This window comes from Pseudophryne corroboree, chromosome 11, assembly GCF_028390025.1.
Source record: "Pseudophryne corroboree isolate aPseCor3 chromosome 11, aPseCor3.hap2, whole genome shotgun sequence".
NCBI lineage: Eukaryota > Metazoa > Chordata > Amphibia > Anura > Myobatrachidae > Pseudophryne > Pseudophryne corroboree.
The window spans coordinates 164,590,921-164,607,391 of record NC_086454.1 but is presented as its reverse complement, the minus strand read 5'-3'; the positions used below and the strand labels follow the sequence as shown (position 1 = coordinate 164,607,391).

General features: G+C 37.6%; 1 protein-coding gene and 3 long non-coding RNA genes across 4 annotated transcripts; 2 read left to right on the top strand and 2 right to left on the bottom strand.

The window, feature by feature from the left end:
• Positions 1-324: 324 nt before the first annotated feature.
• Positions 325-1,323, top strand: LOC134968699 (paraneoplastic antigen Ma1 homolog). The gene has a single exon (XM_063944211.1). The coding sequence runs from the start codon at positions 325-327 to the stop codon at positions 1,321-1,323; it is 999 nt and encodes a 332-aa protein (XP_063800281.1).
• Positions 1,324-8,048: 6,725 nt separating this feature from the next.
• Positions 8,049-8,739, bottom strand: LOC134970062 (uncharacterized). The gene is made up of 3 exons (XR_010189637.1): positions 8,666-8,739; positions 8,327-8,404; positions 8,049-8,238 (listed from the first exon to the last, which is right to left on the bottom strand). It is a non-coding gene; the product is annotated as an uncharacterized LOC134970062 (long non-coding RNA).
• A 1,951-nt stretch (positions 8,740-10,690) lies between these two features.
• Positions 10,691-11,381, bottom strand: LOC134970061 (uncharacterized). Its single transcript, XR_010189636.1, has 3 exons — positions 11,308-11,381; positions 10,969-11,046; positions 10,691-10,880 (listed from the first exon to the last, which is right to left on the bottom strand). It is a non-coding gene; the product is annotated as an uncharacterized LOC134970061 (long non-coding RNA).
• Positions 11,382-15,251: 3,870 nt separating this feature from the next.
• On the top strand, positions 15,252-15,894 carry LOC134970059 (uncharacterized). The gene is made up of 3 exons (XR_010189635.1): positions 15,252-15,325; positions 15,586-15,663; positions 15,752-15,894. It is a non-coding gene; the product is annotated as an uncharacterized LOC134970059 (long non-coding RNA).
• Positions 15,895-16,471: the final 577 nt, after the last annotated feature.

The following is a 16,471-nucleotide window of genomic DNA, read 5'->3' as shown; positions in this document are numbered from 1 at the left end:
AAGCATTGTGGTACTGTGTTTCACTTAACTGGCATTCAAGAACAAGAAACAGTACTCCAGAGAATAAAGGTAAATCTTTATGGTACAGCAGTAATTGTATGACAATATATGGGTTTTCCCAAACTGACCCAAATTACTAAATATATATATATATATATTCATGTAGACAGTTACCTATTATATTACAATCAGTAAGTTTGGGTGGAGGCACTTAAACTACCTAAAACTATAGTTCCCGGTAAGGTGAACAGGGGTTACATTTGGAGGCACCGCTTGAGATACATTTTTGTAAGTACTCAGGGATAGGTGAAGCACAGTAGCAAAATGACTCAATGTACAAGAAGTGACGCCTTTGATTGGTGTATAAGGAAGGGAGTAATTCCTGAAAGGAGTTTTGTGTTGACAGGGGATCTCACAGACACCACGGATGGTACTATTATGACCGAGATGTTATTTCTTTTCGGGATAAAGCAACCAAGGATTGCTGATAAACAGTTTAGAGAAAGTGGAGAGATGTGGGCTGTATTAATAACTACAAGTCATGACTTAGAGTCTGAGTTGCTTCCAAAAGTGGTGGCTGTGAGGTCTAACCCTGATCGTAGGTGGAAAATTTTATGGCCTGAAAAGGACAGCAGTGAAAGGGCTGCTGAACCATTAATGGTGGGTGATATGTCTTATCCAGTTAGTGGAGACCCCTCTACAGCTGTGGGAGAAGGGAGTCAATCGCAGGGCCTTGAGGAAAAGCTAGGGAATCAGTTAGAGGTTATAGCTAATAAAGTAGTACATCAATTAGAACGGTGGCACTATGAGGGTAGCTATAGGCGATTGAGACTTTTTTCAGGAATACTTCCTGTGCCTGTCGGGGAGGAATCTTATGAGGCATGGAGAGAGGCAGCCATACAACAGTCTGAGGAGTGGCATTGTCCTGACCACATAAAGAAACAAAGAATAGTGGAAAGTCTACGGGGACCCACTATGGGAATTATCCAGGCTACTAGAAAAAGTAATCCCGAAGCTGCGGTAGCTGACTACTTCCAAGCCTTAGATTACACATATGGGACATTGGAGGATGTAGGTGATTTGGTTGCCAGATTTCACCATACTTATCAGGAGACAGGAGAAAAGTTATCGCAGTATGTGTATAGATTAGATAAATTAATACATAAAATTATAGATAAAGGAGGGTTAGCTCCTGCTGAAGTTAATAGCAGCCGATTGAAACAGTTAATTAGGGGAGCATTAACAACTGACCCTGTAGCTCAACGGTTGCGTTGTACATCTTTATTATTAGGAAGTCCCACCCTTAATGACTTAATTAAGTAGATTACTCAGGAGGAAGCTTTAATTGCTACCAGAGAAAAGACTCATGCTAAGGCTGTAAAAGTGGTGGTACCCTCCCCTGAGGCCCCAGGATCACGGGAGGATAAGTTAGTTACCTTGGTAGTGGAACAAAATAAGAAAATAGACCAGCTTATTCTTGCTTTAAACCAAAGGGTGGTACCCTCCAGCTCTAATTCCAGTAATTCCACTAGGGGGTTTAACAGTAGCAGGGGGAATTTTAGGAGAGGTGGAAATTTTATAAGCAGAGGGTGTTTCCGATGTGGACAGTTAGGACATAGAGCAGTGGAATGTTCTATAGACTGGGGAATGAATGAAGGGGAAACTAACGTTCAGTCAAATAATTCCCCTCATCAGGGAAACGATGGTGGGAGATTGGCGGGCCCCTCACCGTCTCCCAGAAATTAGATGTAGATTCAATGGGGAGTGCCCAGTGGAGTAATTCTATTCCGGATGGTATGATAGGACCCGCTCCACGTGTGGTAGTCAAATTAAATGGACATCCCTGTCCTGTGTTGTTGGATAGTGGGTCCCAGGTGTCCATTATATTCGAGCATTGGTATAGACATTATCTCTCTGATGTCCCTATCATGCCCCTGGAAGGACTGGTAATTTGGGGATTGAGTGAACAGAAATACCCTTATTTAGGTTATGTGGTAGTCAACATAGAGTTTCCTGAGGAATTTATGGGTGTGTCGGAGCCATTACCTCTAATTGCTCTGGTATGCCCAGAATCCCCAGGTGATAAAACTGTAATGCCCGTGATTATTGGGACTAATGCTCATTTATTTAGGGTCCTCAGTGATTGGTGTTTAAAAAGGTGTAGGGAAGCGACAGCCATTACTAAGGCGATTTGCCATGAAAAATACAGGGACGGGGAGTCTGAGCACAGAGATTCCTCACTGGCTCAGGGTCTGTCCATAGAAGACTTAACCACATGTTTCCAGGGGAGTGACATTGGGTTGGTAGAACAAAATATTTTATGTGAGGAATTGATGAAACGAAGGCATGTCTTCTCTCTTGGGGAATGGGATTTAGGAAAAGCTAAAGGTGTTGAACACTGTATAAAGCTGACTGATGAGACTCCTTTTAGGGAGAGGTCACGCAGACTTGCTCCTGCTGATTTCGATGATGTCAGACAGCATCTTCAGACTCTCTTGGAAACAGAGGTTATTCAACACTCTGAAAGTCCTTATGCATCTCCTATCGTAGTGGCCCGTAAAAAGAATGGCAAAATTAGAATGTGTATTGATTATCGCACACTTAATCAACGCACTGTGCCTGATCAGTACACAGTTCCTAGGATAGAGGAGGCATTGGACTGTTTACAGGGGAGTCAGTGGTTCACAGTGTTGGATCTGCGGAGTGGGTATTACCAAATACCTATGAGTCACCAGGATAGAGAAAAGACTGCTTTTCTTTGTCCTTTGGGTTTCTTTGAATTTTTAAAGATGCCCCAAGGAATTAAGGGTGCCCCGGCCACTTTTCAGAGAACCATGGAGCAGACGGTGGGTGATATGAATTATCGTGAGGTATTAGTTTACCTTGATGATATTATTGTTTTTGGGTCTTCACTGCAGGAACATAACCACCGTCTGCTCAAGGTACTGGATAGATTATTGAAGAAAGGCTTTAAACTTTCTGTGGATAAATGTAAGTTCTGCCTGCCCTCGGTAACTTACTTGGGACATGTGGTGAGTCGACAGGGTATTTCTACCGATCCAACTAAAGTTGAAGCGGTGAATGATTGGCCTAGGCCCACGAAATTAAAGGAATTAAGATCTTTCCTTGGGTTTTGTGGGTACTATCGCCGTTTTGTGCCCTATTATTCTGTAATATGTCGTCCTCTCACTGATTTGACCAAGGGATATCCACCAGTTGGTAAACCTACAAAGGTATCCTCATGTAGAAAGGAGGGATATTTTAAACCATCTGAAGAATTTGGGGATAGATGGACACATGAGTGTGAGGAGGCCTTCCTTAAATTAAAATGGAGTCTTACCAATGCTCCTGTATTGGCCTATGTTGACCCCACTCTGCCTTATACATTACATGTGGATGCATCCTTTGATGGTTTAGGTGCAGTGTTGTACCAAACTCATGAAGGAAGGTTACAACCTGTATCTTATATCAGCCGGGGATTGTCCAATAGTGAGAGGAGATATCCTGTCCACAAATTGGAGTTCCTTGCTCTTAAATGGGCTATTGCTGATAGATTTCATGAATATCTGTATGGGGCAAATTTTGAGGTGTTCACTGACAATAATCCTCTAACATATGTGCTTACTACAGCTAAATTAGATGCCACCGGGCACAGATGGTTAGCCGCTTTGTCTATCTATGACTTTAAGATTAAATATCGCCCAGGTATTAACAACATAGATGCAGATTCTTTGTCTAGATTATCTAGAATTCAGAGTGAAATAGATGGATCTGAGTGGATTGAAGTTCCTGCAACCACCATCAAGGGATTGTGCTTTAGCATTTCATGTGTAACGGCAGATAATGGGGAATGCATTAGTGCCCTTGGAGCCTCAGACCGGGCATTACCTCTGGCCTATTGTTGGTTAAGCCAACTAGAGTTAGAGGGCTTGCCACATATAGGTCAGGGAAAGATCCGTATGGAACAACGTAATGATCCAGATATTTCCATTGTTATACTCTGTCTTGAGTCTGGTCGTGCTGATTGTGATATGAGTTCTCTAACCCATGCCTCAAAATTATTGATGCGGCAAATAAAGCAATTGACCCTAAAGAATGGAATACTGTACCGTGAATTAGTTAAATCCAATGGGAAATTCAAATCACAATTAGTTACTCCACAGTGTTATAGAAAAACTATTTTGAACGCATTACATGATCAGCACGGCCATCTCGGGGTAGAAAAAACAAAGGGACTGATAACTGATCGGTTTTATTGGCCCTTGATGGAACAGGATATTGAAAACTACTGTAGGACATGTGGTAGTTGTATATTGAGGAAGACTCTCCCCACCAAGTCCGCCTCTCTTAGAGCCATGGTCCCATGGATCTAGTATGCATTGATTATTTATCCTTGGAAACATCACCTGGAAAGGAATGTAACATACTGGTAGTAACGGATCACTTTACCCGTTATGCCCAGGCTTATGTTACTTCTGATCAACGGGCTGTTACTGTAGCAAGAACTTTATGGGAACGGTTTTTTGTTCACTATGGTTTACCAGCCCGATTGCACTCCGACCAGGGGCGGGATTTTGAAGGAAAAATTATTCGGGAGCTCTGTCTGTGCTGTGGGATTAAGAAATCCCGAACTACTCCTTATCACCCACAGGGTAATCCTCAGCCAGAGCGGTTTAACCGCACCTTGCTTGATATGATGGGCACCTTGGGCCCCATGGGCCAAACACAGTGGAGTAGACGGATATGTCACCTAGTGCATGCCTATAATTGCACTAGGAATGAATCCACTGGGTACTCTCCATATGAATTAATGTTTGGGCGGGAAGCCCGACTGCCCATAGATGTCTCATTAGGACTTCCCTCCTGGGATGCTGATGGACAAACTCATTCTCAATATATAATGAAATTACGAAAAGAGCTAAAAAATGCATATAATATAGCTCAGGAAGCTTCCAGAAAAGCGGGTGCCAAAAACAAGATTAAGCATGACTTACGTGTAAAGGAAAATGTATTAAGGGTAGGAGATAGGGTGTTGGTACAGCAATTGGGACTTCCCAGACGACGAAAATTAGCATATCGGTGGAGGCCTGATCCATATGTGGTAATAGATCAATTACCCAACATACCCGTTTATAAACTACGGCCAGAGTCGGGGGGGGGAGCAATTCTCACATACCACCGACAGCATCTTTTGCCTATATCACAAAATCTTCGTCTTCCTGATGTGGTGGAAGCAACAACCCTGAAACGATCTGATGGGGAAAATAGTGGAAGAATGAGATCCACAGATAACAAAAAACAAGTAGAAGAAAGCCCTGGTGAATATAATGATGAGACTCATTACACTGATGAGGGTGTGGGATATTTTTATTATGATAATAATAAGTTAAGCAATGTCTCTCAGCATAACAAGTATGATCCAAACCAGGTTTTAGACGAAAGTCCTTTGGAAAAAGAATATGTATTGCCCACCTGTAATAATACAGGGAAAGGTATAGAGTTAGAAAGGGAACTTGTATCAGAATGTGAGTCAAATGACTCAGTAGGTATTCCAATAAGTGACCTTTATGATGATCCAGTACCTCTAGATGAAGGTGAGGAGACAGGGGGTAGGTATAGGATATCCAGAGAACGAAGGCCTCCCTTAATGTTAACTTATCCAGAATTAGGTAATCCTGTATACTTACCTCAAGTAATACACTCAAGTATAGTATTCACATGGCCATACTTTGAGTATAAACCATTGAAAGGAGAGCATATGTGGTGATCTGAGTAAAGCGGTATGAAGAATTATGCAGATCACCAGGGGGAGAGTGTAGCATATACTATATATAATTATCTCACCCATTTGTGACTGTATAGTGGGTATATATATATCATTGCTAGGAATTTGGCCTATGAGTGAACTGATTAATGTTCCTATATTTATAGTTCTTATAAATCTGTACTCAGATATTTATATTTATTTAAATACATTGAACATAGTTAAATAAGTATATATTGTAGGTATATAACGGTGTAATATCCATGGTGTGATATGGAGGTGCAAACTCATGAGGTAATATGGAACTTTGTGTGAGTATTCCCATTTACCTCATGAGTGTGAGGTGACCATGCTGCCTTAAGCTAGATTGAAATCTCCTCTCACCTGATTGGAGGACAGGTGCCCTGAGGTGAAGTTGGGCACATGTATTTGCAGGTGACTCTCGAGACCTCGGCGGGAAGGACCCGCACCGCGCGACGATACCCTGGACTATAAATAAGGGAGCCTTCAGATGATACGGGGTCTTTAGTCGAGTGCGCAGCCTCTGGAGCTGTTCCCCTTTCTCCGGCATCGCTAGTAGAGCTGAGAACTCTCGGCGGTTGCTGGGGGTGAGGGGGAGGCCACAGCGGGCGGTAGTGCACTGTGCCGGGAGCCGTTTGCTGAGCCGCTGAGAGAGGTGCGGTCAGTTGAAGAGGCGGTACCCCAGGGAGGAGTGACGGCATGGGGGAGTGAGTGCCGAGCAGCATCGAGACTTGCCTGTGAGGTGCCAGCACGGTCTCCACTATAATTCAAGGTGACAGAGAGAGAGAGAGAGAGACGGCCCTCCGAGCTGATGCCTATAATCACCCTACATACCTGGTAGCCATAACGAGACCCAGTCCGAATACTCAAGCTGCTATCTGCACGATTCCACAGATTGAAGGTCTTCCAATAAGAGTGCCCTGGAGGCGTGGCTAGTACGGATAACATCGCGCAATTGGCTGGAGCTAATTGAGAAGCCATCTGAGGTCTGTGAAACTATGCACGTAATCACTATAGGACAGCACTCATTACTGCTCATACAGCTGCAGCACACAGGATTCATACACCTCTCAAATTAGAAAACCAAACAACTGCTACTGAGACTAGTGTATTACGAGGCTGTTAAGCGCACCCCCATATTGCCAATTCATAAGGAGAGAGATATAATATTTCACATCTTGTAAAGTCAATATCTGCTAACTGACTTATAACAAATAGGGATATTAGCAGCCATCAATTGTTTATTGACACTTGGTCATATCCTACAGAATAGTCAAGGAGAGCTATAATTACCCGTTATACAAGCAGACCCTAAGTATCTGTTTCCACAGTACGGTATAGACTATGATGCAGCTTATATTCTCCATCTGGAAAGCTTACTTGTAGTGACATCTAGTGGATACAATTGGTATTTTCAGCTATTATTCATTTACTTCAGAACTTCACCATTGGATACCAGTTGGATACAATTCTACTTATGTAACATTAAGAGGATACTTTGCTTAAAACAAGTGACTAATTTGTATCAACACCTCCACTAGGCATGAAAAAGGATATTCTGTGAATCAATTCTGGATTAACAAGCAGATAGACACAAACCCTAAGTGAGGATCAGCTTCTCCATTTATATAGGAATACAGGAAGGATATAAACATATATATGCATATATATATATATATATATTAACTATAAACTAATATATTAATAAGTTGTAAATATTATGAATGAACATACTACAGTTAGAGAGTATAAGTTACTAAAATTGCTACAGTAATGAGAGTAAATGCAATATAATTTACCGTTAATAGTGACAATATGTAAAATATATGCAGTGTCATATAGAATGTAAAGCAATGTTCAATGAGATGTTATTGAATGAATGTTTGACAAAGTAAATACTCTAACATATACAAGCATTGTGGTACTGTGTTTCACTTAACTGGCATTCAAGAACAAGAAACAGTACTCCAGAGAATAAAGGTAAATCTTTATGGTACAGCAGTAATTGTATGACAATATATGGGTTTTCCCAAACTGACCCAAATTACTAAATATATATATATATATAACCAAGAAATAAAGTACCCCTTTTTTGCGCTAAAAACTATAAAGCTCGCACCACTGAGAAGTGCCTCCTGTCAGACAAGGCAAAGAATGGAGAACAGATCTAAGAAATTCTCATGGGAGCTCGACCACTTCAGATTTCACATACAAATGTGTTTATTTTAAAATAATTCTTTAAACAGTAAAAACTGTACTCATATAAAAGTTTCAATAAAACATACACATGACTTTACATTACAAATGGACAGTATAGACAAATATTTATCTTGATGATTTTTGGTAATATCCACATCTACTTCTCAATGAAGCGTTCAGATGTATGTTCAAATCACAAATGCGTGAGTGCCCAACGCGTTTCGTCCTTACAGGACTTCATCAGGGGACGCAATCTGAGTGGTGGTTAGAAAGAGGGTGATATACCAAATGCTATTTACATTTATCACAGTCTTGCTACATTAAGATCATCTACTTACATACCAATGAGATCAAAGTTTGTAAGATATCACCTCCAACTTTTGCCGTGGGTGTATATAAAAATTCTCACAGATAAAGGATCTAGAAATGTCACCATTAGAATTGATATTAAATTACAGTGACCATATATATTCACAATAGAATTAGTAAACATAATCAAGGAGGAAGGAACAAACAAAATGGAGTAATGGAGGAATAGATGCAATATACTCTCTATCAATGGGTATGATAATTGCTCAATTAATCACAAATTGAGTGCAATTCTATGTTACTCATTATTCAAAAGCAGAATTGATGGTAATTATTCCATTATATCATAGACATTCAAACAGAGCTACTCACATTCCAATATTGGTGTCTATCATAAAAAAGTTCATCAATGTATAAACAGAAGAAAAATTGCTGTGACAGTAACCTATAAATTGGAAATATAGACAATAATATGTATGGATAGGTGAACTTTACCAGCATAAATTATAAGCTACAGATTGTTATTTACATTGTATATTGGAACCTAACTATACATAACATTCATTATGCGAATAGAGTTAATCCCTATTATTCTTATATATACAATGTCATTGCACTATTTGTGAGGGACCATGGTGAACCCAATCGCTGATCAATAATAATATCTTTATATGCCTAATTATTCATAATATCAATCTGCACTTTTATATATTATGAAAAGGCAGAGTTTTGACAGCCATTATAAGTTCAAACAATGCCTTAGTATATTAGATGAGGCAAAGCTTCACATCCATTATAGGTCCAAATAATATCTTAGCATATTCCCTTACAAATTAACAGCCCTGTTATTTACTTCACATTGTACTGCACATTATTATATAATAAATCCTAAATAGGACGTATTTACCAATGGAGTTGTTTCATTCGTACTGGCACTCAATTGGGGATTCTTAAGAAAGTGTCTCTGTATCGTTAATTTACGGACATATTTGTTGAGATCAACAAATAGATTGAATTTATCAACATGTAAATCTGGTGCGAATTTTAATCCCTTATCTAATAGGGAGCGTTCCGCTGATGATAATTGTCTCTCTGTGATGTTAACAATCCCAGACGAGGTTTCTCCTGATTGAATAGGGCTCTCCTTTTTTTGGGGCTTTTTTCTGCCCCCTCTGCACCCTCGTCTCCTCCAGTGTGCCCTCTTTTTATACCCTGTGGTGAGTCCAGTCTGATATGTAACTCCTCTCGCTGTTGCTGTATGCGGGGGAATTTGTAACCTCGTCTCTCTTCTAAAAAATGTCCCCTTTGATTTCTATCGGGGGTAGGTGATCTATCTGTATTATATCTACTCCTATAGGAGGAATTGTAATACTCCTTAGGTGGCATGTAATTGTTCCTTTGGTAACCATGTTGAGGCGGGAATTGTTTCTTATATCCCCTCTGTTCATAACCCCGATTAGGATAGGGAGATCTATAAGATCCCCTGGATCTATAGTGGCCATTAAGGTTACCTTGATTTACTCTGTAGTTTCTATGGACTTCCTGCTGTGGTCTCTCCCAACGGGGATATCTTTTTGATGGTATTTGATTCCTTTCATCTAATCTCTCCTCTTTAATCGGTAAGTGATGTATTTGACCAGAAATATAGTCATTTTTATCCCTAATAAATTTCTTTTGTTTGCGTGATATAATTTCTTCTTCCATAGAGTCTAATTTATAATGTAGATCTAACACATCCCGCTTGAACTCTTCACTGTCCTCAAATTTAGTGGCTTGTAATTCCACTCTTTTAATTTCCTCCTCTAACCTGCTTAACTCCTTTTTTCTCTCAGTGATAATTAGAGTAATGAGTTTCACCGAACAATCATCTAGAATAGTATTCCAGTTAGTAATGAAACTTTCATTGCCCCCTCCGATTGTGGGGGTTTTATGCAATCGTAAACCTCTCGGAATCCTCCCTACTTCTATATATTTTTCTAGTGTCATAATATCGTACCAATTTTTCAACTCCTTAATGGCTAATTTTTCTACTAAATTGAGATAACCATAATAATCGTCATCCTCAGTTTGAAATACTTGTTCCTCCTCCTCAAAAATGTTTCTGACCTTTAAAGATCTCTTTGATCTATCATTAAATATAGGCATAATAGCTAGATAGAAGAGCTGCAAATAAGGGTACTTACTGACAAACTACTACACAAAACCAAGAAATAAAGTACCCCTTTTTTGCGCTAAAAACTATAAAGCTCGCACCACTGAGAAGTGCCTCCTGTCAGACAAGGCAAAGAATGGAGAACAGATCTAAGAAATTCTCATGGGAGCTCGACCACTTCAGATTTCACATACAAATGTGTTTATTTTAAAATAATTCTTTAAACAGTAAAAACTGTACTCATATAAAAGTTTCAATAAAACATACACATGACTTTACATTACAAATGGACAGTATAGACAAATATTTATCTTGATGATTTTTGGTAATATCCACATCTACTTCTCAATGAAGCGTTCAGATGTATGTTCAAATCACAAATGCGTGAGTGCCCAACGCGTTTCGTCCTTACAGGACTTCATCAGGGGACGCAATCTGAGTGGTGGTTAGAAAGAGGGTGATATACCAAATGCTATTTACATTTATCACAGTCTTGCTACATTAAGATCATCTACTTACATACCAATGAGATCAAAGTTTGTAAGATATCACCTCCAACTTTTGCCGTGGGTGTATATAAAAATTCTCACAGATAAAGGATCTAGAAATGTCACCATTAGAATTGATATTAAATTACAGTGACCATATATATTCACAATAGAATTAGTAAACATAATCAAGGAGGAAGGAACAAACAAAATGGAGTAATGGAGGAATAGATGCAATATACTCTCTATCAATGGGTATGATAATTGCTCAATTAATCACAAATTGAGTGCAATTCTATGTTACTCATTATTCAAAAGCAGAATTGATGGTAATTATTCCATTATATCATAGACATTCAAACAAAGCTACTCACATTCCAATATTGGTGTCTATCATAAAAAAGTTCATCAATGTATAAACAGAAGAAAAATTGCTGTGACAGTAACCTATAAATTGGAAATATAGACAATAATATGTATGGATAGGTGAACTTTACCAGCATAAATTATAAGCTACAGATTGTTATTTACATTGTATATTGGAACCTAACTATACATAACATTCATTATGCGAATAGAGTTAATCCCTATTATTCTTATATATACAATGTCATTGCACTATTTGTGAGGGACCATGGTGAACCCAATCGCTGATCAATAATAATATCTTTATATGCCTAATTATTCATAATATCAATCTGCACTTTTATATATTATGAAAAGGCAGAGTTTTGACAGCCATTATAAGTTCAAACAATGCCTTAGTATATTAGATGAGGCAAAGCTTCACATCCATTATAGGTCCAAATAATATCTTAGCATATTCCCTTACAAATTAACAGCCCTGTTATTTACTTCACGTTGTACTGCACATTATTATATAATAAATCCTAAATAGTGAAAGTGATTTAATTCATAGAAATTATTGCTATACAGAAATGAGGCTACAACCGAATAAATTTAATTAATTTATAATAGGAGGAACATCTTAGGCTCACCTTTTTAGTTGAAAATAGACCAATCCTATTTAAAATAAGAATATTGTAATAGACTCAAATGAGTCAATACCCTGAAAGAGAAATTTATCCATAAATATGGGTTCTTTCTCCAATATATCAAAAAATGTCTGTTAGTCATAATATTTACCTTAGTATTCTCTCAGGATTCTCATTCACAGCTAAAGTGCTAAATGGAGACTGGGGCTGATATTTATACCTCCTCCCCAATGATCTTTTTGCAACAACAGGGCACGGCGATGGGGACCAAATTTGCCCCATCGTATGCCAACTTGCTCATGAAAGCATGGGAGGAGATTTATATATATGATTCCGATTTTGAAGTTAATATAATATTCTACCAAAGATATATTGACGATCTCCTTTTCATTTGGAAAGGTGATGAACATAGTATTAATGGATTCATAACATCTATACAGTCGAATGGTTTCAATTTGAAATTTACTTTTCAGCATAATCCAATAAGTATTGATTTTTTGGATTTAACCTTAACAGGGGTAGAAGGTAAAAAAATAATAACGAAGACCTTCTTTAAGGATGTTGACGCCAATAGTTACATCCCCCAAACCAGTTGTCACTACCCTGCTTGGAAGAATAACGTACCATATGCGCAATTTTTACGGATAAGGCGCAATTGTACCAACATAGATGATTATTGGGAACAGGCCACTTTAATTGGAAACAGGTTTATAGAAAGGGGTTATAACCCAGACTCTATTGAGGCAGCAAAGTCTAAAGCTTCTTTGCAAAAAAGGGATTTAATGCTATGTCCCAAAAATAAAACCCAAACAGATCAAAGGTTTTGTAGACCTTTTATTACACAATTCAATCAAGAAAACGTAGCCATCAAAAAGATTCTAAATCGACATTGGGGTATACTTTTAAAAGACTCTGTTTTGGGCCCTTCCCTCCCTAAAAAACCAGACCTGGTATTTAGGAGAGCAACGAATTTAAAAAGCATAGTGGCACCAAGTAAGTTGTCAAGGTTGCATTCTTGTATTAGAAAGGAAAATAGTGATATCATACCCACCAAAGGGTGCTTCCCATGCTCTAGGTGCATATGCTGTAAATTTATGGACCGTAAATCATTTAGTATGGAATTCGAGTCAGGGGGATGTTATAGATTGAAACACTTGGTTAATTGCAACACAGAGTATGTTGTATACAAGATCTCTTGTAGTTGTAGTTTTACCTATGTAGGAAAGACAAAAAGACCAACCAAAATAAGAATTCAAGAGCATATAAGAAATGTGAAAAACAGGTTTCTTTCCCATAGCCTCCCAAGGCATTATGCCGAGAAGCATGGTGCGATAGTGACGAGGGATAACTTTTCATTTACAGTATTAGAACATATACCAGTAGACCCAAGAGGTGGAAATAGGGATTTGAGATTATCTAAACGTGAAACATACTGGATTTATACGCTCAACACATTAGCCCCCAATGGCCTTAATGAAGACGTGGATATTGTCTCTTTCCTATAAGTCCTTAATTTACCATTCTCCACATTCTATATCCAATATGTTTCATGTTTTTAGTATAACACTCCCTATTTAATGGACCATATTTAATGGGGCTCAACTCTATATCACAACTGATTTTATGATTTGTTATCAGATCATAGGTTGAAGGTTAAAGCATGATACATTAAGATGTTAAGTTGCCAACTTGTAACAATTGTAAATGGGGGACCATGTTGATCTGAACTGCTTTATTTATGGCTGTTGTTGTCGTTTTCTTATATATAAGTCTATTTATGGCTGCACAGTCAGTTAGATAATTATGTTATAGGTTAAAGTTAGAATATATCACAGAGCACATTAATGAGGTTAAAATCATAATAACATTATTAAAATATTATTAGATTAACATATCAATAAATCATATAGATTAATAATATAATTAAACATCACAAATCACATAATTAATTGTTAAATTACCATCACTGGAAGCACAATATTGATTACTGTTTATGTTTATTTTTAATGAAGGATTTTCATGTAGCATCAGTCCCTCTATATAATGACTTCATCACTAAGTAAAACAAGATGGTTAAACACTTTAAATAAATTTATCAATCAACCATTATCCACTAAGTAAATAGATCGCATGTGTTATTAGATCAATATGATAATGGAGTAGCTAATGATGGACTAGTTGGGCGCCATTAAGCTATGATTATCCGTTTTGACAACTTTAATTTGAAGCAGCAGCCAGTAGAACGCACGCCGGCATAGATTTAATATGTGTGGAACGCATACCGGAAACCGGAAGTAGCGTCTATGGAACGCACGCCGGAACCGGAAGTAGCGGCGGTGGAACGCACGCCGCCGACGACGATGGAACGCAAAAGCGTTCAACATCATTTTAATAGAAATATCTAAGTCCATTTCAGTTGTCTTTTAAATCCTCGAGTGACTGACTCACTGGTCAGTAATGCTATCACTGTTAACAGATTGAATGCTAGAAAGAATCACTAAAAATTAAACTAAATAAGATAAATATCAAACAGGAAATGAGGTCATTGGGGAGGAGGTATAAATATCAGCCCCAGTCTCCATTTAGCACTTTAGCTGTGAATGAGAATCCTGAGAGAATACTAAGGTAAATATTATGACTAACAGACATTTTTTGATATATTGGAGAAAGAACCCATATTTATGGATAAATTTCTCTTTCAGGGTATTGACTCATTTGAGTCTATTACAATATTCTTATTTTAAATAGGATTGGTCTATTTTCAACTAAAAAGGTGAGCCTAAGATGTTCCTCCTATTATAAATTAATTAAATTTATTCGGTTGTAGCCTCATTTCTGTATAGCAATAATTTCTATGAATTAAATCACTTTCACTATTTAGGATTTATTATATAATAATGTGCAGTACAACGTGAAGTAAATAACAGGGCTGTTAATTTGTAAGGGAATATGCTAAGATATTATTTGGACCTATAATGGATGTGAAGCTTTGCCTCATCTAATATACTAAGGCATTGTTTGAACTTATAATGGCTGTCAAAACTCTGCCTTTTCATAATATATAAAAGTGCAGATTGATATTATGAATAATTAGGCATATAAAGATATTATTATTGATCAGCGATTGGGTTCACCATGGTCCCTCACAAATAGTGCAATGACATTGTATATATAAGAATAATAGGGATTAACTCTATTCGCATAATGAATGTTATGTATAGTTAGGTTCCAATATACAATGTAAATAACAATCTGTAGCTTATAATTTATGCTGGTAAAGTTCACCTATCCATACATATTATTGTCTATATTTCCAATTTATAGGTTACTGTCACAGCAATTTTTCTTCTGTTTATACATTGATGAACTTTTTTATGATAGACACCAATATTGGAATGTGAGTAGCTTTGTTTGAATGTCTATGATATAATGGAATAATTACCATCAATTCTGCTTTTGAATAATGAGTAACATAGAATTGCACTCAATTTGTGATTAATTGAGCAATTATCATACCCATTGATAGAGAGTATATTGCATCTATTCCTCCATTACTCCATTTTGTTTGTTCCTTCCTCCTTGATTATGTTTACTAATTCTATTGTGAATATATATGGTCACTTAATTTAATATCAATTCTAATGGTGACATTTCTAGATCCTTTATCTGTGAGAATTTTTATATACACCCACGGCAAAAGTTGGAGGTGATATCTTACAAACTTTGATCTCATTGGTATGTAAGTAGATGATCTTAATGTAGCAAGACTGTGATAAATGTAAATAGCATTTGGTATATCACCCTCTTTCTAACCACCACTCAGATTGCGTCCCCTGATGAAGTCCTGTAAGGACGAAACGCGTTGGGCACTCACGCATTTGTGATTTGAACATACATCTGAACGCTTCATTGAGAAGTAGATGTGGATATTACCAAAAATCATCAAGATAAATATTTGTCTATACTGTCCATTTGTAATGTAAAGTCATGTGTATGTTTTACTGAAACTTTTATATGAGTACAGTTTTTACTGTTTAAAGAATTATTTTAAAATAAACACATTTGTATGTGAAATCTGAAGTGGTCGAGCTCCCATGAGAATTTCTTAGATATATATATATATATTCATGTAGACAGTTACCTATTATATTACAATCAGTAAGTTTGGGTGGAGGCACTTAAACTACCTAAAACTATAGTTCCCGGTAAGGTGAACAGGGGTTACACATAGATAAATATATCATAAAGCAACAGGCAATCATTTCACAGCCAAATATATATAATCAAGAAACTATATTCTACAATATTGTGCCTAAGGGTCACTATGATTTAAAAAAAACATTATTTTGCAAATGGAGGAATTTGATATGCCAGCTGTCAGGATCCCGCCGCTCACCATACCAATGCCGGAATCCTGACAGCCGGAATACCGACAACAATTCTCCCTCTTTGGGTGTCCACGACACCCCTGTAGGGAGAATAAATACTGTGCCCACAGCGAGCCTGCAAGGGGTTCTTTGCGCTCACCCCGCTGCCTGCATGC